Raw genomic sequence first — 27922 nt, forward strand, 5'->3', positions numbered from 1 at the left:
ACATATCTATTCTCTAATTTTGCTTGTTGCTCCTGTATTTTATTGCCAGGTTTATTTTGGGCTTTTATCTCTTCAGTGCTCCCCACTTTCTTAGCTGGTCTAAGTAGGACTTGAAATGACAGAAGAGGACCACAGTGCCCTTCTCGGATAAATGCAAGCCAACCCCTTTGTAAAGAGCGTTCTCCTCCCCCGTACAGCCCCCCTGTCACCAGTCTCTCATGAATTACGTTTCTTTGTGAGGACAGGTCCTTCTGCTCCCCTGTGGTAGGCAGGTGGTATTACTGAGAAGATCACAGATTTGGCAGTCTCTCCCGTACCCTTCACCAACTAACTCCTTTGAATCTTCTTTACTAGTTCATCATTTGCCCGCTTGTTTGTACCTAAGTGTACAATGAAATCCAGGGCCCCTTCTGCTCACATTTTGCTATAGTTAAACTTTGGACACTCTGCCCATCCCTGAAAGCTAAGGCGCCTGTAAACAATAAGCGGCACGAGACTGGAAGGAATCGGTCAGAAGCTGGAAGGCAAACGCGGTAGATTCCAGGAAAAGGCCTCAGATTATTGCCTGTTTGTAAATGCCAGAATAAGAGGTTAGTTTGCTCCTGGAGGAGGAAAAGAATTGAAGCTTAAAGGAGTTTATTCTCTCATGAAGAGGGGAAGACAGCTACTCTGGCATAAAAGAACAGCTCTGCCATTTAAGCCACAGATTGATTTTCTGTGTGCAAGTTGTGCTTTGCTGAGCATTTACTTCTGTCTGGGGACCAAAGACTGCTTTGTTTTCTCTATGAAGTGCTTAAAAACCTTAAAGAGCCATCTTAGCCTTTCTTAAAGGGACAATGTCGTACAACTGCTACCCGACTGGATACCCCACTGAAGCCAACCAGGATATATTTACCTGACCTTGATTAACGAAGCTCTTCTGACCATTGCTCATGCCATGGCCATTTTTAGAGAAGGATGAAAACAACAGAACTGGATATTTTGGAAAACTGCCTTTCAAACTTTACAAAGCTCCCAGTGCTGGATTTTAGGCACAAGCCACCTAAACTACATCTCAGGGCCCCAGGGGGGATGTCTGTAAATATTAAAAAAAAAATTAAAAATGCCAAATTCAAATTTCAAGTTTTACATTTTTTTTTTTGGCAATGCTATGGGGACCTCTTAAATTTGATAAATCAGGGCCTCAGCATGTCTCAATCCAGCCTTGAAAGGCCCCTGTCAGGGTTGGGGGGTCCCTTTCTTTCCTGAATCTATGGCGGGGGGACTTGAGAGGGCCTCTCAGGACCGCGCTTTTCTTCACCTCGTGGGACTGGCAGTGCGAGGCGTCCCTTCATTAGGGCAGGGCTGTTGCACCGTGGATCAAATTCGTTAAGCGCAGTAAACCAATAAGGGCAGGTTTAAACTATGTGCGTGCAGCGTATCTGGGCCTGCTGCGGCCGCGGGAATGGCTCAGGAGCATAGTAAGGCGGGCCCAACTTACTTATGGTGCAGGGATTTATTTACAGTGCTTCAAACATACAAGAATCAAGATAGTATCTCGCCTTGTGTCAGGCACAACTAACTGGTAAATGTCCACCCTCTGGGTGTGTGGCGAGGTCCTACCAGCTCCCTCGGGCCTCCCCGAGCCTTTCTAGGCCTGGGTTCTTATGGCAGGGTGAAGGGAACCTCCCTTTACCCAGAATCCCTTGCGACATTCTACCTTAAGGAGGACTGGGTTAAAACCTTGAACCGGGCTCCTTAAGGTAGAATGAGAGAGTTGTCAGTACCCTCCACCACACTGCAGTGATGGGAATGAGGGAGGTAATAAACGGGCTGGGGCAGCCCAAATAAGAATTCACGATGGCATGAAAAATCAGAAAATGCATAGAAAAGTTTCTTGGTGGTTCTAGCTTGGAGAGACATTGATAAGGCAAACCAATGATATTTCCTCTAAACAGTCCCTTAGGTTGACCTGGCGATTTGGGAGCGATGCTATAAATCCTCAGTGACCTGCTTTCTCAGAAAACCGGTTCTGAGGGGCTCTCAGCGTCTCCATTCCAAGCCTCTCCCGGTGCTGCAGGGAATTGGCTCCAGGGCTGTTCGTGGTTCTTTCAGTCCCAACCTGCCTCAACAAAAAAAGCACTGCATGTAGACAGTAGTGCATTTAGGTTCCTGGTGAGAGAGCTAATCCCCAGGCCATCTCTCAGCAGGAACCGCCGCAGGGAATAGTGTGAGAGCATTGGCTTCCTGGAAACCCACTGCTATTCCTCCAGAAGAAGCTGGAGAAAAGAAAGAGAAAAAAAAAAATAGAAAAGCCAGACTAGGACAAGCTATTTGTCTCTTTTTTTGGCTGTTGTCAGAGGAGAGAAAGGTGAGAGGGCTTCACCTTACTGGCTCTGTTTCTTATTTTAGCTGCATGTAGCAGCTAATCGCTCATTAAAATTCCAGGCTGCATGTGCGTTATCGTATGCGCATAACAAGCAACTGCAGAGTCTGTGACCTTTTGCTGCCAACATTTATTCTGAGGTTCCCCTGGGAGATTCAAAGCAGGTGGTAGATGTGAACCACTGACTTTAGCCCTTCAGTGGCCATCAGGGAAGGAGGACTCAATCCTGACAGCCCCCACTGTCCCTGCAAAGAAGGAGCAGCTCTCAGCCTCATGTTTCAGGGCTTATCTTTGCCAGGATTGGGCACATAAAATCCACACAAGAGACGGACACAGGGTTATCGGTCACCAGAGAAAGTGTTTGGTGGTCCATGCCAGCTGTGGGTCCGCGCTCCACGGAAAACAATTTGACACAAGCTCCTCTGTAGGACTGACTTGACAGGGTGGAAGTTAATGCAGAGAAACAATCCAATCAGGTAAGCAGGCCAAAGGATTTACAGGAGTCTGAAATCTTTACGATGAGAATCTTTTGCTCATCCACTGGATTTGTATTTCCTTCCATCTTTCTGAAAGCCTCCTTCATGGCTTGAACTTCAAGCCCTTGCTAGGACCTGCTTCAGCTAACGTATCACTAGCCAGCCCTAATGCATAAAATAGCATATTATCATGATAAAATACCACCCTAATCTCAGCAGCCACTCAAAAAAAAAATGAATCTGTAGCTCAGAAAGCTGAAATCCTGTATTGCAATCAGACTCTTCAAGGTCTCCCAGGCCTGGGTCTCAGCAACTAGTTGTAGTCTGCCCGGTAACCGGTTCCTGTAGGTGGACCCTGAAATCTAGAACGCCCGCTCCCTTCTTCCCATTAAACACGCTACCCGCAGTGAAGGAACATGTAACAGATTATGCTTTGAAGACCGTGGGGCTCGGCCAGGTGTATAAATCCCGAGACTTGAACTAATCCAAGGAGGGGGCACCTGACGCAGAACTCTGTGAATAATCAATGCTATTTTGCATTTAATGCTCCAATGTATTGGGAGTCAACGAAGAGAGCACAGTATTGGAGTAATATGGTCCCTGCTATTCCATCCCGTAAGGATACGAGCAGCAGTGCTCTGGACTATCTGGAGAGCTCCAAGCAAGTTATCTGGGAGACCATCGTATAATGAATTACAGTAGTCCACACTTGGTAAGAACCAAGGATTGTCCGAAAGTCATTAAAATCTATAGGTGGCTTTACGTATCGTAGCATGCTCAATTTAGCAAAAGAACTGCAAGCAATGTATGAGGGCGCAGTTCATTATATCTCCTCAGCCATGGCACGATTAGAGACTCAGAGCCAATTATCTCCTAGGGACTTGCCTCTTTAATATTTATATATTTATTATTAGATTTCATATACTGCCTCTCCCAGAGGCCCAAGGTGGAATTACAAAAACAAATAATATTAAAGTACAATAATCTAAGTCATAGATAATCAAAACAAGCCAGAAATCTGGCGATTTCAAGTATTCACACATGCCTTATAAAATACCTGCCTCCCCATTTAATTCTGGGTGTTTATTTGTGCAGTATCACAATTATTTCACATGTAAAATGTATGTGCATATATAAAATGGGTACAGAAAGGATGCATTTTCTTGCATTGGAAATATACGTGCACACTGAAACAATACACGGGTACTTTTGGAGCAGAAATATCCAGCATTTTTTAACCTGTGCAGCTCCTACTTTTCATGCACTTATGCATACAATGCCTGTACCACAGGTAGGTTTGTAAGTTGGGCCCTATGTCTGCATTTTATTTGTTTGTCCCATCTGTTTTTTGTTATTTTTTTTTTGTAAGCCATGTTTCTCCAATATCTCCACCAGTTCACCTAGACCCTCTAGCATTTCATCCTGAGCTCCCACCAGTTCTCTCAGACCTTCCACCCAAATTCCACAGACAACAGACAAGTCTGATTTCACTTGCATGAGTCATCTGGCAGGTGCAAAAGGGTATAGACAAGTTCAGTAGTGTATATGTATTTATCTCTAACAAAATAGGAACTACCACCCGAATGTCAGAATCCCACTCTGGAATGCCCCTAGACTGCTCCTTCCCTCCCCACCCCAGTAAAATGTATGAATGAAACTGAAAATACGCATATACTCTCGCCATTTACAAAATAGCATATATATGTGCGTACATGCTACATATGTGCGTTATATGCTATTTTTATGCGCGGATCTCCTTTAAAATTTACCTCCAGAGCATAAAAAGTAATATCAACAAGTTGTGGAAATACAACACAAGAGAATCAATACTAAAAAAGCAGCATAGCATAAACTTCTAAAAATATAGAATATTAACAGAAAATAATAGTTAAAACCATACCATAGACTCTCTTATTATGTGCAATAGTAAAAATAGAGTAAAAGTCAAAAACGATTCTGAAAGCTGTCATAAGGAGATATCAAAAGTGTAATAGTGAAAAGCCAGGATTTGGCCAGTTTCTTAAGGCCTGCATAATCTATCACTTGGTGCAGGGCTTTAGGGATTGTAGTCCACACTGTTGATCTGATGTAGGAGAAAGCTTTTTTCACAGTGACCATCAATTGAACATTTGATGGAACAGACAGGAGATGATCTTGAAGGAACATAAGGTTCTATTTGACAAGGAAGGAAGGGACTATCCTGCTCGACAGGACAGGTGCTGCTTGCAGCCCACCGAGTCTCTACACCTAGTTCGCCTATAGGAACTCACCGGCCCTGGTTGGTAGAGAAAGGAGTTGTGCTGGATCTTAATTCATTACAACTGTGAAAAACGTGAGGTTTGGAGGCGTGCAATGCTAGACAGAGAATTCTTGGTCATTGCATGAGTAAGCGCTATGGAGCGAATTTTAAGATGATGTAAGTGCAAAACCATTGGGTACTTTTTACCTGTTGACTTTGTACCAATTTTCATAGTGAAGGTAAGCACATACTTTCACTTTGAACATGATACAGTACAAGCATACTTAAAAATATATCTAAATAAAACAGTATGTGCATGGTTCCAAACCCTTCCCCAAACTCACACCCAAAACCAACTCTTGCCCGCATACTTTTACCTGTATATAGGGCGGCCAATTTTTTAAAAAGCCCATTTTCCCAGGTAAAGGAGTGCTTTTAAAATGGCATTAAAATGACAAACTAGCTAAGTAATTCTGTAACAGCCTGCATACATTTTGAAATCAAATACGTGCATAAGTTACACAAGTTTTTGAAGGAAAAGAATGTGCATATTCTCCCTTTGAAAGTTATCCCACCAAGACTACCTGCACACACAGTTGCACCTGCTAATGTGCGAAGGCCGTTTTTCTGGGAAATCTACATTTACTTTTGAAAATGCAAACATATGTGCATAAGGGCAAGGCCCTCCCTCCAGGACCGTTTCCGCTTACATATACAGGACAGACCCAAGTGAATTTGCCAGCATATCGAGTGGGCAATTTTATAACGTGCCATTTCCACAGGCAAAATACCATTTTACCCTTGGAATCAGCTTTGGAAACTCTCCTTCCTAGATGCTGGTCTCCTGTTATCTTGTGTGCGAGGAGGTGGTGCCTTCCAGATTTTTCTCTGAGAAAAATATTGAGCAAATAAACTCGGTTATGTTCACATGGGAGGACAGGGAGAGGATTTACATTCAGCAGGCACTCTGAAATGTAGAAAGAAGAAGTGCGGGCTATGATACATGGATAGCTCCTCGGCAATAACATGACCATGGAGAATGGTGGTTGAGTAACGTTGGGCGTTTCCTCAGCAGTAAGGACTCAGTGGAGACTTGAGGGACAGAAACACATTTTTTTCTGCGATGCCTGGATGAGACAGAGGGTGTATGAGTGATTGGTGTTCCAGCAGTAGGAAGTGTATGCATGGTATCTCTGCATCCTCTCAGTGATCACTTACAGTGACCACAGCATGGGAGAGGAAGGGTGTAAGTCAATCACACGGGGGTGTTTCTTACAAAAGATGGGAAAAAGTTCTCATAAGGTGAGAGCATCTTCATTACTGTGTACTACTACAATGGGTAATAGGGCAGAGGAGTAGTCTAATTATGTCATTTTATTCTGCTTTGCTGCAATCCTCTTTGCGGGGTTTCACGAGATGGCAGAATATCAAACAGAAGAAAATCAATCATAGTTGAGAGCATTGGCTTTGAATTCAGGAGAGGTTCTGGGACAGGCATTGAAAATCTTCCTCTGCCTGTGACTTTCTGCAGGGCCTTCAGCAAGTCAGTTTACCCCTGGGACCCAGGTAGAAAGAACACAGTCATCTTAATTGCACTTTTCAGGTTAACAAAATACAGGATTTTAAAAAATAAAGAAAGAATGCGGTTAACGCCTCTAGGACTCAGAAGACTTTGGTGACCTTAATTTGAGAGAAATAAGCCCCTAGAAATAACACAGCTGTTGTCAGGGCACAGGTTCCCAGGTAGGCGAGAGGGTCTGGAGAGCTGAGATGTGCATAAGCCGAGGACAGGTGCTCCATGATCATTCTGGTCACACCAGACCTGCAGTTCCCCGGCGCCTTTCATCAAGGGAAGCTGGGTTCCATCCCTGACCTGGACACTATTGAAAAATAAACACTCAGCGTGGAGAGCTGAGTCAGCACAGCATTCGTGCAGAGAGCTCAAGGTATAATAATGCAAGCTGCCATGGTGTCACTGCAGGTCACCATCAACAAAGTCCTGAGCACAAAGAATATATGGCCAACATTTATCTTATTTCCTTCTCTCTTCTTCTACTATACATCCATAAATATGCTCCCACATGCCCATCTGTGCATATATTCTCTCTCCCTCTCTCCAAAACACACACTCGCTCTTTTCTCATGCTACTGCAGGGGTAGGCACCTCTACTCCTCTACACTTCCAAGCTTGTCAGTTTCCCAAAGGTAGTCACACTGAATAGTCACATGATGCATTTTCATGCACTTCCTCCCCTGCATGCAAAAGCATCTCATGCGTATCCTGAAAACCCAACCAGCTCACAGCATTCGAAGACCGACGTTGCCTATCCCCGTGCTAGTGACTTCATCCTATCAAGACACAACATGTACAACTGAGAGTCAGCAAAAAGGTGCAGGCGATGAAAGTGAACTGACCCACGAAAGGAGTGCAAGTCTCCCAAGCCAGCCAGCAATAGTCAGTTCAGCAACAAGGTAACAGCTGGAGTCTTCTTATTGGCTTTTCTTTCCCTGTGCTTATGCCAGAAATGATCGCAACTAATAGCTGCTTATGACTTCTTTCCATGTGAGATGTTACACACAGTCATCCGCCCTGGTTTAGCATGGTGAGATGCGGGAATGGACTGGGGAAGGAAGAGGGCAAGGTCTCTGATCTACAACATCTTTCTGAAATTGAGGTTCACAGTCTTGACACATCTGATTAACTCTTTCATCCTGCTGTGGTGGATACAATAAGTACAGTTGTAACTGGATAAAGATAACTATGTAATCTATAAAACCTTTCAGACAGGAGGAATCTAATCGGCACGTTAGTATTAAATTTATCATCATTAGTGATAGGAGAGTTGTAATTTCTCCAGAACATACAGCATACAACAAAGCTATGCCCACAGGAGTTATTTTACTTACCAGTTTACGTTGGCACCATTGGCAAATCCCGCACATGACGATAGTGACACTAAGGCTAATGGTGATGACAGCGGAAACCAAGACAATGTCACGGGAGGGAGCTCCTGAGAAGACAATAACAATGGAAAGAACAGGTTAGCTACAAATATTGTCACAGATGGAAGAACAAATCCAGGAGCTAGGATGGAAATGCATTTGCAGTAAACAAAAGAGAAGGGACTGGTTTCTCGCTCCTTCCAGGCTACAGGAGACAAGGGGAATGCAGTATAATGATCAAGCTACAAGGCACCATAGCTGCAAGGTAGAAGTAGTATGAAAGAGATAGACAGAAAATAATTTCTGGTGTTCAAGTTAAGCAGGCCTGAGCCTTCTGGGGCAGCAGAATTCCATTATCCCTGCTGCCCCTCAGAGTTCCAATCCTGCTGAGTTTCTTGGATCCTTCCCCACCCACTCTACTCCCCAGCCCTTTGGAGCACCACTCTGGCAAGGTATCCTCTGATTGTAGTGAGTGCACGACACAGAGATTAACTCAGACCATGCTCATGGGCCCCCACGCTGGCTTACGAGCATGAACGTAGACCTCTCACCCACCACGATCACCGCATTTGGAAGTTACATTGCTAGAGCAGAGCTTCTGAGGTCTGGGGGACAGCAGGAGGTAGGGAGTGTAAGGTTCGGAGTCCCTGGGGGTGGAACGTGGCATCCAAAATGGCAATGGCTGGAGGGAGAGAGAGATTTATCTTGTACGTCCCTTGGGATGATGAGTTTGTGGTGTCTGAATCTTATTTTCTTTAGCCCTAGCCTCTTCCATTCACAGAGGGGCATAGCAAAGTCTGCCTTCCTTGTATCCCATTCATTGATTTACATAGAGGCCAAGCCACAGTGTCCCTAAATTTTGTATCCACTTAACTGCTTCTCATGAATAATCCCCTTCTGCCCTGCTCTCTCTCTCTCACCATCTCATTCCCAGTGGCACCAGCAAGAGCACCAATGGTGCCTAAGGATTGCATTTGATGAAATCTGTTTCTGACCAACGGGCCCCTGATGTAAGGGTAGATTAGAAATAAGAAGCACTTTCAATGGTGATCATTGATGAGACGGAACATTCTTCAGGCTTAAACATAGTTACAGGAGGTCACTAACCTAAGAGTTCCCTTGACCTATGATTCAAAAAGATATGGATCCCATCAATCACAACATGCTGTATTTATTGTCTACAGAAATCTAGCATCAGTGGAACAGAGCACCACTCACTAGATCTTGTTGCAATAAAAATCTGCATCGTACAACAAACTGTTTCAGAAAATAAGGACAGAGATAGGGACCTATTTGCTAACCAAGTTTTGGCTTAGATACAAAACTTGGAGAAAACCTGTAGTAAACAGGTCCCATAGTAACACAGTAGATGGCAGAAAAAGACAAATTGGCACAGTAAAGCCTGCCCAATTATTTCTGTCCACACTGCTACTAATGCATGCCAGCTGCCAGCCATAGAAGCTTGCGCGCTTGTAGGATATCACTCCTTATCCAAGTCAGATTTGTTGTGCATATGGCAACACAAAGGAAGACCAGTTGGTTATCTGCTCTGTACCAACTTAAAGCAACAGTACATTTCACAAATTTTCTCCAATCCTTCTCATCTACTAGTTTTCTCTTTGCACCACGCCATCTGCCATTTATCTTGTACGTCCCTTGGGATGAGGAGTTTGAGGTGTCTGAATCTTATTTTCTGGAGCCCTAGCCTCTTCCATTCACAGAGCGGCATAGCAAAGTCTGCCTTCCTTGTATCCCATTCATTGCTGTACACAGAGGCCAAGCCACAGTGTCCCTAAATTTTGTATCCACTTAACTGCCTCTCATGAATAGTCCCCTCTGCCCTGCTCTCTCTCTCTCTCACCATCTCATTCCCAGTATTTTTGTATTTGCAAATGTTCTGTTCACAAAAACTCCTATTATTGCAGCATCTCATTTTGTGATCCCTGAAGAAGTGAGTGTGTTTGCAGGGGAGGGGAAGTGGCAGGAGACAGTAGGGTGTGGGAGCTGATAGTGTTTGATGTATGTTCAGGGAGCAGAGGGGGAGTGGAGCACACACTTCCATCATCCCCACTTGTCTCTAATGTCAACGCGATCTGAAATGTCATCACTTTTTCAGCGAGTGTCCCCAGGGGCTGAACATCTAGTAAGACGGGATAATCATCTTGATGACCCTGTAAGAGTGTCACCAGAGGAGAAAGCAGCTCTCCCAGTCTACAGATAGAGCTTTCCTTAATAACCCTCTGAAACAAAAATTTCCTCAGGATCATTAGGGACCTTCGTTTTTGGTTTTTTTTGGGTTTTTTTTTTTCAATTTTTTCCAGGGAACTTTTCAGGGTTTATTATGACAAGAAAACAAAACAGGAGAAAGTCAGTGGAAAAATGTGACGCATTATTTTTTATGGGTAAATATCGGAGTTTATTTTGGTGGACAGAAGCCAGGACAATAAAATAATATTAAGCAGATTCTCCCACTCACCCACCCACTCAGTAGCCATCCCTATATCTCTTCCCCCTTCCCCTGCCTAGCACGTGACTTTTTCTCTCTCCCCCCCTCCCCCCCACCACCATTGCACCAGCATTTTATTCTTAATAGTGGGGGCCCCAGGCTTCTCCTCTCTCCTAGGGCAGCAGGCATCCTGAGGCTCCCGTGCTCTGCGGCGCTGCACCTCTGCTTTTGCGCGGGGCCGGGGAGCCTGCCGGGAAGCGCTTCTGGTGGCTGTGACTCATTTCAAATGCTGCATTGGCAGCCCCAAGCAGCAGGCCCTTTGGCTACCCGAGGGGAGAGGGAAGAGAGACTTGAAAAGCCCCATTAGGGGCACTGGAGGGCTTGAAACACTGCAGGGGCTTTGGCTCTCGCTGGCTTCCTGCAGTTGCTGCAGGCCTTGACACTGCATCCCCAGCTCTGGAGCTGCTCTTTAAGCTGCCTAAAATTAGGGTGAAAAATCGGTTTAAACCAATTGTCACTTTTGGAAAAAATCCGGGAATTTATGGGTGAAAATTGGTTTACACTGAAAACAAAGAACCCTAAGAATCATGTACGATATTTTCTTAGGCTGTACCTTGTTCGAGTAGATGCTGGTAGCCCTTCACCGCCCCTTCTGAATGTGGCTGTGAAGCCCAAGTTTCTACATTGCTCTCATGGCACAAAGGGGAAAGAGGGAGTAGCTTTGGTAGGTAGATTACTTCTCTTTAGATTTTTTTTCCCCTGATATGTTTTATGCAAATGCTACGTTTTATCTCAATTTGACTTTTTTTTTCCCCATATATCCTTGTTTCAGACAGAAGATGAAATGCTAACAGAAATTAGGGAAGCTAACAAAATTAGCAACATAGTAATAATAAGTGATTTCAATTACCCCAGTACTGACTGGGTAAATGTCACATCAGGTTATGCTAAGGAGGTAGAATTTCTAGATGAAATAAATGACTGCTTCGTGGAATAACTGGTGCAAGAACCAATAAGCGGGGGAGCTATTTTAGACCTAATCCTTAGTGAAACACAAGATATGGTGCGAGAGGTAACAGTGTTGGGTCTGCTTAGCAATAGTGATCATAATATGATCAAATTTGACTTCATAACTGAGGGAGGACACTATGGGAATCTAATGGGATAACATTTAACTTTCAAAAGGGAGACTATGATAAAATGAGGAAAATGGTTTGGAAAAAACTGAAAGAAACAGCTGCAAAGGTTAAGAATTAGGGATGTGCATCATTTTTATGACAAATTAAAATATCGTATGATATTTCATAATTTGTCATGTATCGGGGGTCCCCGAAAACGATAGGAAAACCCCATGAAATTTTGTGTGGTTTTCTTATCATCTGGGGGGGGAGAAAGGGCACACAGAAAAAAAACAAACCCCAAACCCACCCCAACCCTTCAGATCTAATTATTTACAATCCCCCACCCTCCCAACCTCCCAAAAACTTGCCTAAAGTCCCTGGTGGTCCAGTGGGGGTCCCAGGAGCAATGTCCCCCTCTCAGGCCATCGGCTGCCATTAATCAAAATGGCGCAGATGGCCATTTGCCCTTACCATGTGACAGGGGCTATCGGTGCCATTGGCCGGCCCCTGTCACATGGTAGGAGCAATGGATGGCTGGCACCATCTTAAACAATGGCGCGGGCCATCCATTGCTCCTACCATGTGACAGGGGCTGGCCAGTGGCACGATAGCCCCTGTCACATGGTAAGGGCAAAGGGCCATCGACGCCATTTTGATTAATGGCAGCTGATGGCCCAAGAGGGGGATATTGCTCTCAGGACCTCCGCTGGACGACCAGGGACTTTAGGCAAGTTTTTGGGGGGTTCAGAGGGTGGGGAATTGTAAATAATTAGATCTGAAGGACAGCCGAAAAAAAAAAATGGTCCAGAACCGTGGGAAATGAAATTTCCCGTGGTTCTACAAAAACCAAACCGGAAACGATTGCCGGTATGATACACATCCATATTAAGAATTTACATCAGACTTGGGACATCGTTTAAAAATACCATCTTGGAAGCCCAGACCAGATGTGTTCCACACATATTAAAAAAGGTGGAAAGAAGGCCAAATGACTGCCAGCATGGTTAAAAGGTGAGGTAAGAGAGACTATTTTAGTCAAAACATGAAAGGCAAATCCAAATGAAGAATAGTGGAAACAGCTTAAGCAATGGCAAGTTAGATGCAAAGAGTGAATTTGAAAAGAAGCTTGTCATGGAAGCAAAACCTCATAATTAAATCTTTTTTTCAGGTACATTATTTATTTTATTTTATTTATTTAAGGAGTTTTATATAACGTCATTCGGAAACGTTAAAATAACGCCATCATAACGGTTTACAAAATAGGTTATAGGGAAATGGGGGGTTAACAATGGTTGTAAAGTACAAACTGTTATAAGGCATAGGAAATAACATAAGTAATGATAAAGTTCAGTTTATGAGTTCTTTCTTATTTAAGAAGAGCATAGATGTGATGAATTTCATTAGAAACAAAAAGCCTGTGAGGGAGTCAATTGGACTATTAAAGGATTGAGGGGAAAAAGGGGCAAAAAGAGAGGACGAGGTCATGGCGGAGAGACCAAATGAATTCTTTGCTTCGGTCTTTACTGAAGAAGATATAAGGGAGATACTATGCCAGTGATGATGATGATTAAATGTGATGATTCATAAGAACTGAAACAAATCTCAGTGAACTTGGAAGATGTAATAAAGCAAACTGACAAACTAAAGAGTAGCATATCACCTGGACCAGATAATATACATCCCAGATTGCTGAAAGAACTGAAAAATATAATTGTAGACCTACTATTAGTAATCTGTAAACTATCATTAAAAGACTGGAGGATGGCCAACATAATGCCAATTTTTAAAAAGGCTTCCAGGGTGATTCAGGAAACTGTAGAACAGTGAGCCTGACATCAGTGCCGGGAAAAATGTTTAAAACTATTATAAAGATCAAAATTACTGAACACATAGTCAGTCATAGTTTAATGGGACAAAGCCAACATGGATTTAGTCAAGGGAAATTTTACCTCACCAATCTGCTACATTTTTTTGAAGGTGTGAAAAACACGTGGATAAAGGTGAGCAAGCTGGGTATCTGGATGTTTAGAAAACATTTGACAAAGTACTTCATGAGTGACTCCTGAGGAAATTAAAAAAGTCATGGGATAGGAGGCAATGTCCTGTTGTGGACTGTGAAGTGGTTAAGAGATAGGAAACAGAGCATAGGGCTAAATGGTAAATTTTCTCAAAGGAGAAAGGTGAATAATAATGAAGTGCTCCAGGGATCTGTACTAGGACCACTACTTTTTAACAATATTTATAAATGACCAGGAAATGGGAACAATGAGTGAGATGATCAAATCTGCAGATGACACAAAATTATTCAAAGTTGTTAAATCACAAGAGGATTGTGAGAAATTGGAAGAGGAACTTACGAGATTGTGAGACTGGGCATCCGAATGACATATGAAATTTATTGTGGACAAGTGCAAAGTGATGCACGTAGAGAAGAGCACCCAAATTACAGTTACATAATGCTAGGTTCCACACTAGGAGTCACCACCCAGGAAAAGGTAGGATCTAGGTGTCATCGTGGATAATATATTGAAGTCTTCTGCTCAGTGTGTGTCAGCAGCCAAGAAAGCAAATAGAATGCTAGGAATTATTAGGAAAGGAGTGGAGAATAAAATAGAGAATATCATAATGATCTGTATAATTCCATAGAGTATTGTGTGCAGAATTAGAAAAGGTACAGAAAAGGGTGACCAAAATGATAAAGTGGATTGATTAATTCCCCTATGAAGAAAAACTAGAAGAGGTTAAAAAGGTTAGGGCTGTTCGGCTTGGAGAAGAGATGGCTTTGGGGAGATATGATAGAGGTCTATAAAATAATGTGTGGAATGGAATGGGTAAATGCGAATTGGTTGATTACTCTTTCAAAAAGTACATAGACTGGGGGATACACAATGAAGTTACTAAGTAATACATTTAAAATAAATAGGAGAAAATATGTTTTTACTCAAAGCATACTTAAGCTCTGGAAATTGTTGCTGGAGAAGACATGGCTTTGGGGAGATATGATAGAGGTCTATAAAATAATGTATGGAATGGAATGGGTAAATGCGAATTGGTTGATTACTCTTTCAAAAAGTACATAGACTGGGGGATACACAATGAAGTTACTAAGTAATACATTTAAAATAAATAGGAGAAAATATGTTTTTACTCAAAGCATAATTAAGCTCTGAAATTTGTTGCTGGAGGATGTGGTGGAAGATGTTTGTGTAGCTGGGTTTAAAAATGGTTTGGACAAGTTCCTGGAGGAAAAGTCTATAAACAATTATTTAGGTGGACTTGGGGAAATCCACTGCTTATTACTGAGATAAGTAGCTTGGAATCCATCTACCTTTTGGGATCCTGCCGGGTATTTATTTTATTTATTTATTTATACGGTTTTATACACCGACATTTGTGAGGAACATCATGCCAGTTTACAATTAACAATTAAAGATGGAGAAATTACAATGAACAGGGAGAGGGGAAGGGGAGAAAGCTAGAAAGAGAGAGAGGGAGAGTAACAGAAGGAAAAGAGAGCTAGCAATGGAAAATTAGAGGAACAGTTATATGGAAAAAAGTGGAAACATAGCCTTTATAAGTGATTACAAAAAACACGAATGGGTAAATTCAAACTTACATTATATACAATCTTATGATTACAAAAAACATGGATAATTAAATGCAATCTTATATTATATACTATCTTATGAAGTAGCAATGCTGGATTCTGAGGGGCAGGGGGGGGAGAGCAGGATATGGTGGGGTGTTAGTGGCAGTCAGAAGAGTGTGAAAAGTGGGAGTTGGGCTAAGTTTGGTTCGAATTGGGGTAGGCCTGTTTGAAAAGTCATGTTTTGATTCCTTTTTTGAAGTTACGTAGGGAAGGCTCTAGACGAAGATTGGTGGGTAGAGAATTCCAGAGGGAAGAGCCAGCGATGGAGAAGGCTCTTTGCCTTGTGATGGCATGGTGAGCAGTTTTGAGTGATGGGCAATGAAGGGTATCCACCAGGGAGGTTCTGGATGGGCGGTTGGATGTGCGGAAACGCGGCATTTCCTCGAGCCAGGTGTGGTTGTGTTTTTGTACAGCGTGTTGTGTAGAATGGTGAGGGTTTTGTATTGAATATGGAAGTGAATGGGCAGCCAGTGCAGGTCCTTTAGAACGGGGGTAATATGGTCCCTTTTACGTGTGTTAGTTAAAATCCTGGCCATAGTGTTCTGCAGGATTTGTAGGGGTTTAATGGTGGATGCGGGAAGGCCCAGGAGAAGGGAGTTGCAGTAATCCAGTTTAGATAGGAGGGTAGTCTGAAGAACTAGGCGGAAGTCTTGAGCATGCAAGAGGGGTTTGAGTTTTTTAAGAATGTTGAGTTTAAAGAAACCCCCTTTTAGGAGAGTATTGATGTGGGGTTTGAAATTTAAATGTTGGTCTAGGGAGACGCCTAGGTCTCTGACGGAGTGCAGGGTGGCGTGACTAAGAGAGGTGTTCAGAGAGGTGGCTTGGGAAATAAGGTCATGTTGATTTGAGATTATGAGGATTTCTGTTTTAAAAGCGTTTAGTGCGAGATGGAGGTTGGATAGCAGGGTGTTGATGGATGCAAGGCAGGACTCCCAGAATTGCAGGGATTCATTAAGGGATTTTTGTATGGGGATGAGGATTTGGACATCATCTGCATATAGGAAAAACTGCAGGCCAAGGTCAGAGAGGAGGTGGCAGAGAGGCAGGAGATAAATATTGAAAAGGGTGGACGATAAAGAGGATCCTTGGGGGACACCTTGAGTGAGGGGAATATGTGAGGATTCGCTGTTTTCAATTTTTACTACGTATTCTCTGTGGTTGAGATAGGAGGTAAACCATAACATGGGTGTGTCAGAGATGCCTATCTCTGCTAAGCGTGAGATCAGAACTTCGTGGTTGACAGTATTGAAGGCTGCTGAGATGTCTAAGAGGGCAAGTAGATATGATTTACCATGGTCCATACCTTTGAGTATGGTGTCGGTGATGGCTAATAGGAGATTTTCGGTGTTTCTGGCTTTACGGAATCCAAATTGTGATGGATGTAGAATACGGTGGTCGTCTAGGAAGTCTGTGAGTTGTGTATTAACTACTTTTTCCAATACTTTGGATATGAAAGGCAGGTTGGAGACTGGACGGTAGTTTGCTGGGTTGGAGGGGTCAAGGGTGGATTTTTTGAGGAGGGGTTTAACGACTGCAAATTTGAGGGGGTCTGGGACTTTTCCGAAGGAGAGTGAGCAGTTGATTATGTCAGTAAGGGGTTTGGCGATGGTGGCGGGAATAGTCAGGAGAGCTTTCATTGGAATTGTGTCAGAGGTGTGGGTAGCTGGTTTAATCTTTTTTAAAATGGATTCAATCTCCTTGGTGGTCATGAGGTCTAAGGATTCAAAGGTGGCCTTGTTGTTATTAGTGAGTGGTGTGATAGGGGTGGGATTGGTAGGGAAGCGAAGTAGTATACTGGCTATTTTGTTTTTGAAAAACAGAGCTAATTCTTTGCATTTACCACTGGCATTATCTTCAGTATTATTGTGATGAATGAATTTGTAAGCTCCGCGACATATGAGAAAAGGGCATGTGAGTTGAATTGGTAGTCGTGGATTCTGGAAGAGTAGAAGCCTCGCTTAGCTTGCTGGGTGGTTTGTCTGTAAGTATGCAAAGTGTTTTTGTACGCTGTTTTGTGGATAAGTGATGGTTGTTTACGCCATGTACGTTCTTTAGATCTAAGGTCTTTTTTTATCCTTTTTAGTTCAGCAGTGTACCATGGTTTTCTGCTGTTTGCGTGAGGGGAATCTGTTTGTAGACCATGGGGCAGGTGTCATTAGCTACAGTAGATGTGAGATTGTTCCATGAGAGTAGCGCAGATTCTGGGTTGGTGAGGTCGAGGTTAATAGATGATTGGTCAAATGCTACGGTAAGGTCCTCTGGTGAGCATGGTTTACGGAAGGAGATTGTCTTGGTCTGCATGTGGGGTGCTGGTAGAGGGGTGTTTGTGGAGAGGAGGACATTGATGAGGGAGTGGTTGGACTATGGGACTGGGGTGGTAACAGGAGTGTTAGACGGTGTTAACTTATGACCTGGATTGGCCACTTATGACCTGGATTGGCCACTGTTTGAAACAGGTTTGATGGACATTTAGTCTGACCCACTATGGTAAGTCTTATGTTATGTTCTTATTCTTACCTTTTCTTTCTGTCTCTTTGTCTTTCTGTCTATATCTTGTTATACTCTATTTTTCTCTTATTCTGTTCTCTCTTCCTCTTCCTCTCTGTCACTTCTCTTTGCCTCATTCTTTCTCTTTCTACTCCAAGGACTCTTTTCCCTTTTGTACCATCTCTCTCTGTGTTTCATGTATCAGGGACAGAACAGAAATACTAAAAGACAAAACAAATGTCTATGAGTGATAATCAGTGAAGTAAAACCACAAAAAAATCAATAAAATGAAAAACTGTCCAAGGATTCTCAAGTAGGGGTTGGCATTTAAATGAATGAATAAAATGCCAGATTTTACGAGAGCAGGGCAACAGGGAAAAAAATAAAAAGGTATACAAGGGTGGGGGAGGAGAAACACACACACACACACACACACACACGAAGAGCAAAATGCATACAGACAGAATGGGGTAAGAAAAACACACACATATAGAGCATAACGGAAGAGAATGCCATACAAAGAGGCAGAGATGGAGAGAAAAAGACACAGGCATAAGGGGGATGAGAAACAGAAACACAGCAAGCAAGACAAAGGAAAGAGGTACACAGTAAGAAAGACTTGTAGCGAGATAAATAGAAAAAGTAGAGACAAAGAAAAAAGAAACAGATGAAGAGAAAGAAAACAGCAAGAATAACAGGATCTTTATACTGCAAAGCTGTGTCAGAAAAGGACAGGTTTGTGATGTGCAAGACATATAGAAGGATTAGCGAAAAGAAAGAAATTATGCTGTACGTGGCTGCATAATACTGCACTCCTAATTATTATAAAGCATGTGGAGGAGTGTTTTTAAAAATCTCTCTTTGGTACAAGCACTGAGGGGGAAGCTGCGGGGCTACTGTCCATGGAGCAAAAACACTGAACAAGAGAGGAAGACGCTGGTTGAGTGATAGAAAACAAGAGGATAGTGATAAACGGCATTCACTCTGAGAAAAGAAAGGTGATTACTAGAGTGCCTCAGAAAATGATCCTGGGGCCCAGTTTGCTCACTGTGAGTGATATTGTGGAGGGGGTAGGAGGAAACTTGTGTCTTTGCGCAGATGACACTAACATCTGCAACAGAGTGAACAGCCCGGAGGGAGTAGATAGAAGGGTAAGTGATCTAAGAAAATGTGAATGCACAGATGTGCAGAATCTTGCCTTTGGGTGTGCAGAAATCTGAGGAAGTGATGCATGACGGGGGATGAGATCTTGATATGCACTGATCAGAAGAGAGATCGTGGGGTGATCTTGTCAGATGATCTCAAGGTAACAAACAGTGTTCTTGTTGCCAAGGCGGCAATGGCCAAAGCCAGCGGGATACTAGGGTACAGAGAAGAGGCATTACCAGTTGAAAAAAGGAGGTGATAAAGCCTCTATACAGATTGTTGGTGAGACCACAATTACACAACTAGAATGTTCTGTCTTGGTCTGGAGGCTATACATCCAGAAGAATATAGAAGGTAGGCTAGAGGTAGTCCAAAAAAAGACTGCTAAAATGGTGTCGGGCCTGCACCAAAAGCCATATGAGATGAGAATTAAGGATCTAAATACGTATACCCTAGAGAGGTGGTTCTCAACCCATTCCGATCAGGCTTTCAGGATATCCACAATGGATATGCACGAGAGAGATATGCATACAGTGGACGCAATGCACAATTACTGTGGATATCCTGAAAACCTGACCTGCTGGGGGTATCCTGAGGACTGGGTTGAAACCCCTGCTCTGGAGAAGAGCAGAGACAGCAGAAACATGATAAGCATATGCAAAAGTCAAATGTCAAAGCCATTTACCTGGATAAATTAACTATCTGAAAATTGGTGTCCCTCAATCTGGCTAAAAGTACGATTGGTTTTCAATGGTGCATGCGCTTCTAGCCGGACAGCTAGGAGGTGTTCCCAGATGCAAGTGTAGAGCAAGGAAAGATCAAATCACAACCAAACTGAATCTTCAGATCTGCAAACCCTATTTTCTATTGAAATTTCACTTGCACAAAAAAGCTGGTACAAAAGTCTATAGGTTAATGTACCTATGGCCAATTTTCAAGAAAGTACATGCATATTTTCCCTTTGAAAATTAGATGCAAGGCCTATGGGTAGAAAGTGCCTGGAGATTGTGCATACAGTCAAGAAATTTAAAAACTACTACCTCATATACCTCTACGGTATAAATCACGCACAAGATGCCAACCTCCTTCAGATGAAAGATGAGCGCGCATGTTATAAAATGGCCGCATCTCTGGGCACACTCCAATGCAGTTGTGTATTTGAGCACCTACGCGCCCATCTGCATATTACTGTCTTTGTGCAGCCTGCCATGGAATCGGCGATTAATTTTCTGAGTGCGTGCTCGGAATACTGACGGTTTCGTCATTCTTCATGCTGGATAATACATGGAAATTGTCAGCTCAATGTGCTGCAGCAGTCAAAAACCAAAATATTAGGAATTATTAGAAAGGGAATGATGAATAAAATGGAGAACATCATAATGCCTCTGTATCATTCCATTGTGAGACCGCACCTTGAATACAGTGTGCAATTCTGGTCGCCGCATCTCAAAAAAGATATTGTTGCACTGGAGGAAGTACAGAGAAGGGTAACTAAAATGATAAAGGGCATGGAACGGCTGCCCTATGAAGAAAGACTATAGAATTTAAGGCTGTTCAACTTGAGAAGAGCAGCTGAGAGGGTTATGATAGAGGTCTAAAAAAATCATGAAAGGATTTGAATGAGTAAATGTGGATCTGTTATTTACTCTTTCAAATAAAACAAGGACTAGGGGGCACTCGATGAAGTTAGCAAGTAATACATTTAAAACAAATCAGAGAAAATTCTTTTTCACTCAACACACAATTAAGCTCTGGAATTCATTGCCAGAGGATGTGGTTAAGGAAGTCAGTGTACCTGGGTTTAAAAAAGATTTGGATAAGTTCCTGGAGGAGCAGTCTATAAACTGCTATTAATCAAGATGAATTTAGGGAATAGCCACTGCTTATTACCAGCATCAGAAGCATGGGATCTATTTAATGTTTGAGTACTTACCAGGTATTTGTTACCTCGTTTGACCACTGTTGGAAATAGGATGCTGGGCTTGATGGACCCTCAGTCTGACCCAGTAAAGCAGTTCTTATGTATTTAGACATGGGAGAGGAGGAAAGCTAGGGATTAACGAAATGGGGAATTTGTATGTTCATCTTCCCCAGATGATAGCGTACAAATGAGAAAACAACAAAAACTATCCTGGATAAGAAGAAATATATTAAAGTTGTCATGCTCTATGATTAGAAGCTGGGATATATCTTTGCAGTGTAGACAGGAATAAATTGGACAGACTGGATGGGCCAGCTAGTTTTTCCATCTATCAGCTTCTATGTTACAAGCATGAAGAGAGAGAGCCATAGATTACAGAAGTAGAGAGGCAAACACATGAGACATACAAAAAGAAAAGAAAGGAACAGCAAGTTCTCAAAGTAAAAACAATTACTTCCTCTCTAGAAAGGGATAAAAAGAAAAAAGTAAAATCTGAAAAACAGACATACGGAGGATAATTTTATGAATCTGTGGGCAAGGGCAAAGTCTGTGTGTGCCTTTTATCCCAAATTTTCAAAGCAAACATACACATAATTTCATTCTGAAAATTCCTGTACGAGTGGGCTGATTCAGACACAAACTCACCTGCACAAAGTTACACCTGCTTAAGCAGAAACTAAAAGTAAATCTTCTTAAATCAGAAGCCATTTGGTTCTACAGATTTCCTAAATTTGAGCTTATTGTGCCCTCTATGGTTCAAGTAATAATCCTAGTCAAGGATACAGCAATATCACTTGGTATGAACTTGGATAATCAATTTAATATGATAAATAGTCCAAACATCACTTGGTCCTTGATTTTTAGTCATCAGTCATAACCTTATTTGGACTCACATAATCTCCAGACCCTGATGCATACCTTAGTCTTATTTTGCATTGATTATTGTAATGCTTTATACTCTGGCATATCACAAATCCAAATTAAATGGCTTCAATTACTTCAAAATACTGCTGCTAAATTAATTTTTAAAGAAGAAATACGATCTTGTAACCCCTTAGTTGGAGAATTTACACTGGTTAGCTATTTCTCATATTTGTTTTAAAATATTATTTGACGTTTTGTGCTTTGAAATATGGCCATCTGAGTTATTTATCTGATTTGCTGATACTGTACTGCCCTTCAAGACTTCTTCACTCTTCTCAGCACAGATTATTGCATTTACCTTCCCCTGCCAAAATGCATTTGAAATCAATGCATCAATCTTCTTTTAGTTATCAGGCGTCCCTACTCTATAACTCACTTCCAGTGGATTTTCATACTATACAAGATTACTTAACATTTAGAAAATTAGTTAAAGTTTGATTATTTTCATTGACTTTGAATGGTTCCCATAATGGTTTGATTATAATGGTTCCCATAATTTCTGCTTTTAAGTTTTGAATAACAAGATAATTTTTTTTCTTTTTTATTGCTGCTATTTGTTTCATTATTAAGTTTTGATTGTGTTTTGTTGATTTAATTTATGTAATTTTGTCCCAAATTGTAATGATTTTGGATGTATTTATTTTGAAAACCACATTGTTTCATAAAATATGCGGTACATTAAATGTATTAAGCATTCAGGAGTATGCACATTAAGCTCCAAATCTGCCTTAACTCCACCCTGGAACAACTCTCCCCAGTGCAAATAAAAGTATGTGTCAAATGTAATTATAAATGTGCTTTTATGTGCACTGAGTCTTGGACAATTTTATAATAGCCATTTACATGCATAAAAAAGGGTTTTATGGGCATAAATGGCTTTAAAAATTCAGCCAAAAAACAAGAAAGCAGAGGAGACACTTGAAGCACTGAACTTGAGCAGATGCTGAGCTTCGGGCACCATCCCCGATTTTGTTCACTTTTAGGGGTTTTCTTTAGTTTTAATTTTCCTTACAAATCCTGATTGAGAACACTGAACATCTGTGGGCCTGAGCTGAAGCTTAACTGGGCGGTTATGATGACAAAATCTGCATAAAAAGAGAAAGATAAATCATGACCTTCTGAATCCAAGATGGTTAATTGTAAAATTGAAGACATGGAGCCAACAAGATTCTGATGCAGTGCTTGTTAAGAGTCTCCAGAGCAGTTGTACATACATTAAAATCTGACTTTGGTAGGCTGCATGAGCAAGTAAGCACCTTAAATGAGATTTTATTTGAATTTGGTAAAAGGGTAGTGGAGCAGAGGATTTCTGTAATAGAGGAGAATGTCAGTGACCTTAAAACACATCTGGAAAACTTGCAAAGATACGAAACAAATATTTGAAAGAAAAGTTAGACGAACTTGAAAACAGGTCTAGATGCAACAATTTACGGCTGGTGGATTTTCCAGAGATAGTTCCCCATTCTTAATGACAAATGGTAATAAGAGTCATGGCTCTCTGATCTCAGCAACACCAACTTATGCTTGAAAGGGCCCACAGACTGGGTTCTAAGTGTGAAGGCCTTCTTAAACTGAGAGTATTGATACTATGTGTATTGAACTATGTGCATAAAATTTTTATTTTCAAGTTTCTAAGATATTGAGGTTTCAAGATTTTTCAGCTAAGATTACACCTAAATAGAAATAATTTTCCCCAGTTTGTGCAGATCTTCATAGAAAGACGAGATTTTCTCAGTAGTATCTGTCTAGGCTGAAAGTTTGGAATGAAGGACTCATGAAATCTTTCAACTCTGTGGCTGGTTAATTCAGCTAAAGTGTTTATTCAGTCTCTAAAAGAGGCTGGCTGAAATGTCCTGGTTTATTCAGCCAAAGCGTTTATTCAATCTCTAAAAGAAGCTGGCTGAAATGTCCTGGTTAATTCAGCCAAAGCGTTTATTCAGTCTCTAAAAGAAGCTGGCTGAAATGTCCTGGTTAATTCAGTTAAAGTGTTTATTCAGTCTCTAAAAGAGGCTGGCTGAAATGTCCTGGTTAATTCAGCTAAAGCATTTATTCAGTCTCTAAAAGAAGCTGGCTGAAATGTCCTGGTTAATTCAGTTAAAGTGTTTATTCAGTCTCTAAAAGAGGCTGGCTGAAATGTCCTGGTTAATTCAGCCAAAGCGTTTATTCAGTCTCTAAAAGAAGCTGGCTGAAATGTCCTGGTTAATTCAGCCAAAGCGTTTATTCAGTCTCTAAAAGAAGCTGGCTGAAATGTCCTGGTTAATTCAGTTAAAGTGTTTATTCAGTCTCTAAAAGAGGCTGGCTGAAATGTCCTGGTTAATTCAGCTAAAGCGTTTATTCAGTCTCTAAAAGAAGCTGGCTGAAATGTCCTGGTTAATTCAGCCAAAGCGTTTATTCAGTCTCTAAAAGAAGCTGGCTGAAATGTCCTGGTTAATTCAGTTAAAGTGTTTATTCAGTCTCTAAAAGAGGCTGGCTGAAATGTCCTGGTTTATTCAATCTCTAAAAGAGGCTGGCTGAAATGTCCTGGTTTATTCAATCTCTAAAAGAGGCTGGCTGAAATGTCCTGGTTTATTCAATCTCTAAAAGAGGCTGGCTGAAATGTCCTGGTTTATTCAGGCAAAGCGTTTATTCAATCTCTAAAAGAGGCTGGCTGAAATGTCCTGGTTTATTCAATCTCTAAAAGAGGCTGGCTGAAATGTCCTGGTTTATTCAGGCAAAGCGTTTATTCAATCTCTAAAAGAGGCTGGCTGAAATGTCCTGGTTTATTCAATCTCTAAAAGAGGCTGGCTGAAATGTCCTGGTTTATTCAATCTCTAAAAGAAGCTGGCTGAAATGTCCTGGTTAATTCATCTGTGTTTGTTTTCTCCTCTTTCTTGACCACAATAACCTACTTTGGTTTGCTATTATAGGGCTTTCATGTGGACTTTTCGTCTTTTGCTAACATTTGCTATAGTATTGGCATTTGTTTTTGGTGACTAATGTTAGTGTAGCAATGTGATTTGCTCAGGGAGTAGCTGATGAAGTTCTTATTTTTCAGTCGTCTATCTTATTTCTATTTTTACTTCCTATTGGACAGCAGCTTAATGGCATGATGTTGGAACAGCATATATTTTGGCTATGCAGCTATAGACTTCATGACTGACATCCTTGAGATATAGTCAGTCTATGGACTGAAACTTTACATTTCTTTTTCTTTCGTCCTCTTCTTTTTTCAGGAGGGGGTTCATACCTGTTCAGCCTGTTTATTTTTGTCAGGTTTTTAAACCATAAAGGGGGTTCAGTTGTAAGGGGCGGTGCCCGCATGCATCAACACAGGACTCTAAATCTTTTCCTGAGAGGTTGATTATGCTGTATTTCTTTAGTTATGTCATATGGTTGCTCAACTTATTATTGCTGGCTACTCTGAGTATTTCAGGAGCAGAGCGTGGCGAGGGAGGGTTAGGAAAGAATTAGGAGAGTCATTGGGTAAGTGTGGATGTGACAGTGTGTTTTTCTTGGTCTTTTTTGGATGCTGTAGACATTCTATGTTTTGTTTTTTTTAATTGCTGCCACTGCCTAGGCTTGGGAGTGTTAGATGGCACCATATAACAGTTTCATTTTCTAAGTTTGTTTGGTTTAACTAGAATGGTGACCCCGCTTAGCTATTGTACCTGGAATGTATTGGGTCTTCATACTCCCATTGAGGAAGAACAAATTCTATCCCCTATGAGTAAAGCACCCAGCGCCTTAATTCCAGCGCTCAATGGAATTAGTTTCAACTTATTTTTAACTGTAGTCAACCAGCAAGATGAATCTCTATTAAACACCCAACCACAATCAATGTCTCTTGATATAAACTCTTATATGTTACCAAATTCTACTGGCACCACTCATGTTATTTATGAACTATATTTTACTTTGTTATAGGTGCCCATCTGTAAACCGTTATGATGGTGAATTACTTAATGACGGTATATAAAAACTCTTAAATAAATAAATAAATAAATAGATTAAAAGTGCAAATTCCATTTTTGCAGGAAACCCATCTCACTGATGTTGAGCATAAAAATGTATGGCACCGATGGGTTTCTCAAGTTTATTTTTTATCTGGCACCTCCAAAAGTTGGGGAATAACAATCTTAATTAATATGTGTAGCATTTCAGTTGGATAAATCTATAATTGATCCTGAAGGTCAGGGGTTTTTTCTTTCAGGGAAGCTTTAATGCAAACCTATTGTTTTGGCTTCAATTTATGCACTTAATAATTATGTTCGTTAATTTTGTGTGAAGGTTATTACAGTGATTTGTTCTTTAAGGCAATGTCCCAAAATTATTGAGGTGGTGAGTGGGGACATTTTAGCTGTGTTTTTGATTCTAGATTGGATATAAAATCCTAGCTCGTCAGTGCCCTATGGAACCAAATAAAGGAATCTTATTTCTGTACCATCAACAGGAGATGGTTGATGGGTAGAGATTGCCAAACCCTACCAGTAGAGAAATTACTCATGGGACCCTCTCTAGCATTGATTACATGCTAGTTTCTGACTATTTTTCATACGAATGACACTTTGCAAATTGAACTGCTTATTACCACTGATCATGCTCCACTTACATGTATTTTGAGGATCACTTTTTCAGTGGAGGGGAGGAAGATTTAATTGATGCCATTATTAAAGAGAAAGAGCTAGATTTTCAAAGCATTGCTCGCACAAAAACGGCCCCATTCAAGCAACATGAATTTTAAGAAGCAGGGAAGGATGCGCGTACATACCTGTGCGCGTGTCAAGAATAAGGAGGCAGAAAAGGGGTGTGGCCAAGACATACACACGTAACCCCCTGAATTTTTCAAGGCTGACCATGGCAATGCATGCCAGGTTAAACAGGTAACTTTACTGCTGGCCCTGATGAGATGCAAGTCTGGGTCAGGACAATCCTGAACACTGAGGAGGGGGAGGGAGGGGGCGAGAGAGAGAGAGAGAGAAAGAAAGAGAAAGAGTCTTTTAAGAGGCCAATCTGACACTCTATATATCCCACTATAAGAGGGGCACTTTCAACTCAGGGTGGGTTTAGGGAGAACGGTGTTACATTGGTCTGCCTAGGGCGCAAAGGTCTATAGACCCTTGTAACACTGCCCCCCTTCCCCTCCAAAACCCACTCTGAGTTAAAAGTGCCCCTCTTATAGTGGGATATATAGAGAGTGTCAGATTGGCCCTTTAAAAGAGTCTCTCTCTCTTTTTCTTTCGTCACTACACACGTAAAGGCTCCAATACATACGCGCAGTAGGGATATTTTAAATGGTACGCATGTACATGCACGCACAATATAAAATCAAGCATATTTTTGCTTGTGTGCCCAATAGACGAGATTATGGGTGCACGTGTGCACCTTTTTGAACATAAAATTGACTTGAAAGGTTTTAAAGCACACCTGAATGTAATCCACATAAAGAGAAAGCGGCTAATGAAAAGAGGAGTAAAAGAGTGCAGCAGAGTGAAAGGGGAGGAAATAGCACAGACCTGTTCTGAAGACTCACAAAAGAAACAACGTTTCGCAGAGTTAAGTGGAAGGGCTCAGCGGGGCTACACGTGACAATTTTTTTTCCGATAGCTGGATCCTGACATGAGTTCAAAGTAGCCTCAATCTACTTTTTCAATTATGGATGAACTGCATGCCAAGACCTTCATCCAATCTAGTACAATTGGATGTGTCTGCTTCATTTTGGCGATACAGATACACAATGACAAAAATAGGATGGAGGCTCAGTCAGTCCTACAACAGCAGCAGAGCTGCCAAGTCACCCAGGTTCCAGGAGGATGGTTTTGGGCCAGTCCTGGATTTCTGGCGGCCCCATTCTGAGACTTGCAGCATTCGACGTCAATGAGTACAGTCAGGGACTACAAGATACCACCATGCTTCAGGATGTAAGTGCCAAAAGCAGGACTGACCAAAAAGTCTGCCTCCTGGAACCGGGTAACTTGGCAGCTCTTCAGCAGGCCAGGACTAAGCAGCACTAGGTGTGGACACTTGAATAGTAGGGAGTACTGCAGGTAATAATGGAGTATATTAGGAGAGTTCTAGGAGGATCTCTCAGTACTGGAATAGCAGGGCTGCAACAAATCAGGAGTGAGGTGCATTGTCAGAACTATATGTGAGGACTTATTACTGACATAGAAGTGGGTGCTGCAGGTGAAAATTGAGGTACATTGGAAGAGCTGTGTGCATTTAGTAC

General features: G+C 41.7%; 1 protein-coding gene across 2 annotated transcripts in view; it reads right to left on the bottom strand.

The window, feature by feature from the left end:
- The window catches only part of SYT7 (synaptotagmin 7), a 420555-nt gene that overhangs the window by 173981 nt on the left and 218652 nt on the right, over positions 1–27922 (bottom strand). For both annotated transcript variants that reach the window (XM_029583040.1, XM_029583041.1), the window contains exon 2: positions 7988–8091. In XM_029583040.1, coding sequence (XP_029438900.1) covers positions 7988–8091 — 104 coding nt within the window. The remainder of the gene's footprint in view (positions 1–7987; positions 8092–27922) is intronic.

The sequence above is a fragment of the Rhinatrema bivittatum genome, chromosome 17, assembly GCF_901001135.1.
Source record: "Rhinatrema bivittatum chromosome 17, aRhiBiv1.1, whole genome shotgun sequence".
NCBI lineage: Eukaryota > Metazoa > Chordata > Amphibia > Gymnophiona > Rhinatrematidae > Rhinatrema > Rhinatrema bivittatum.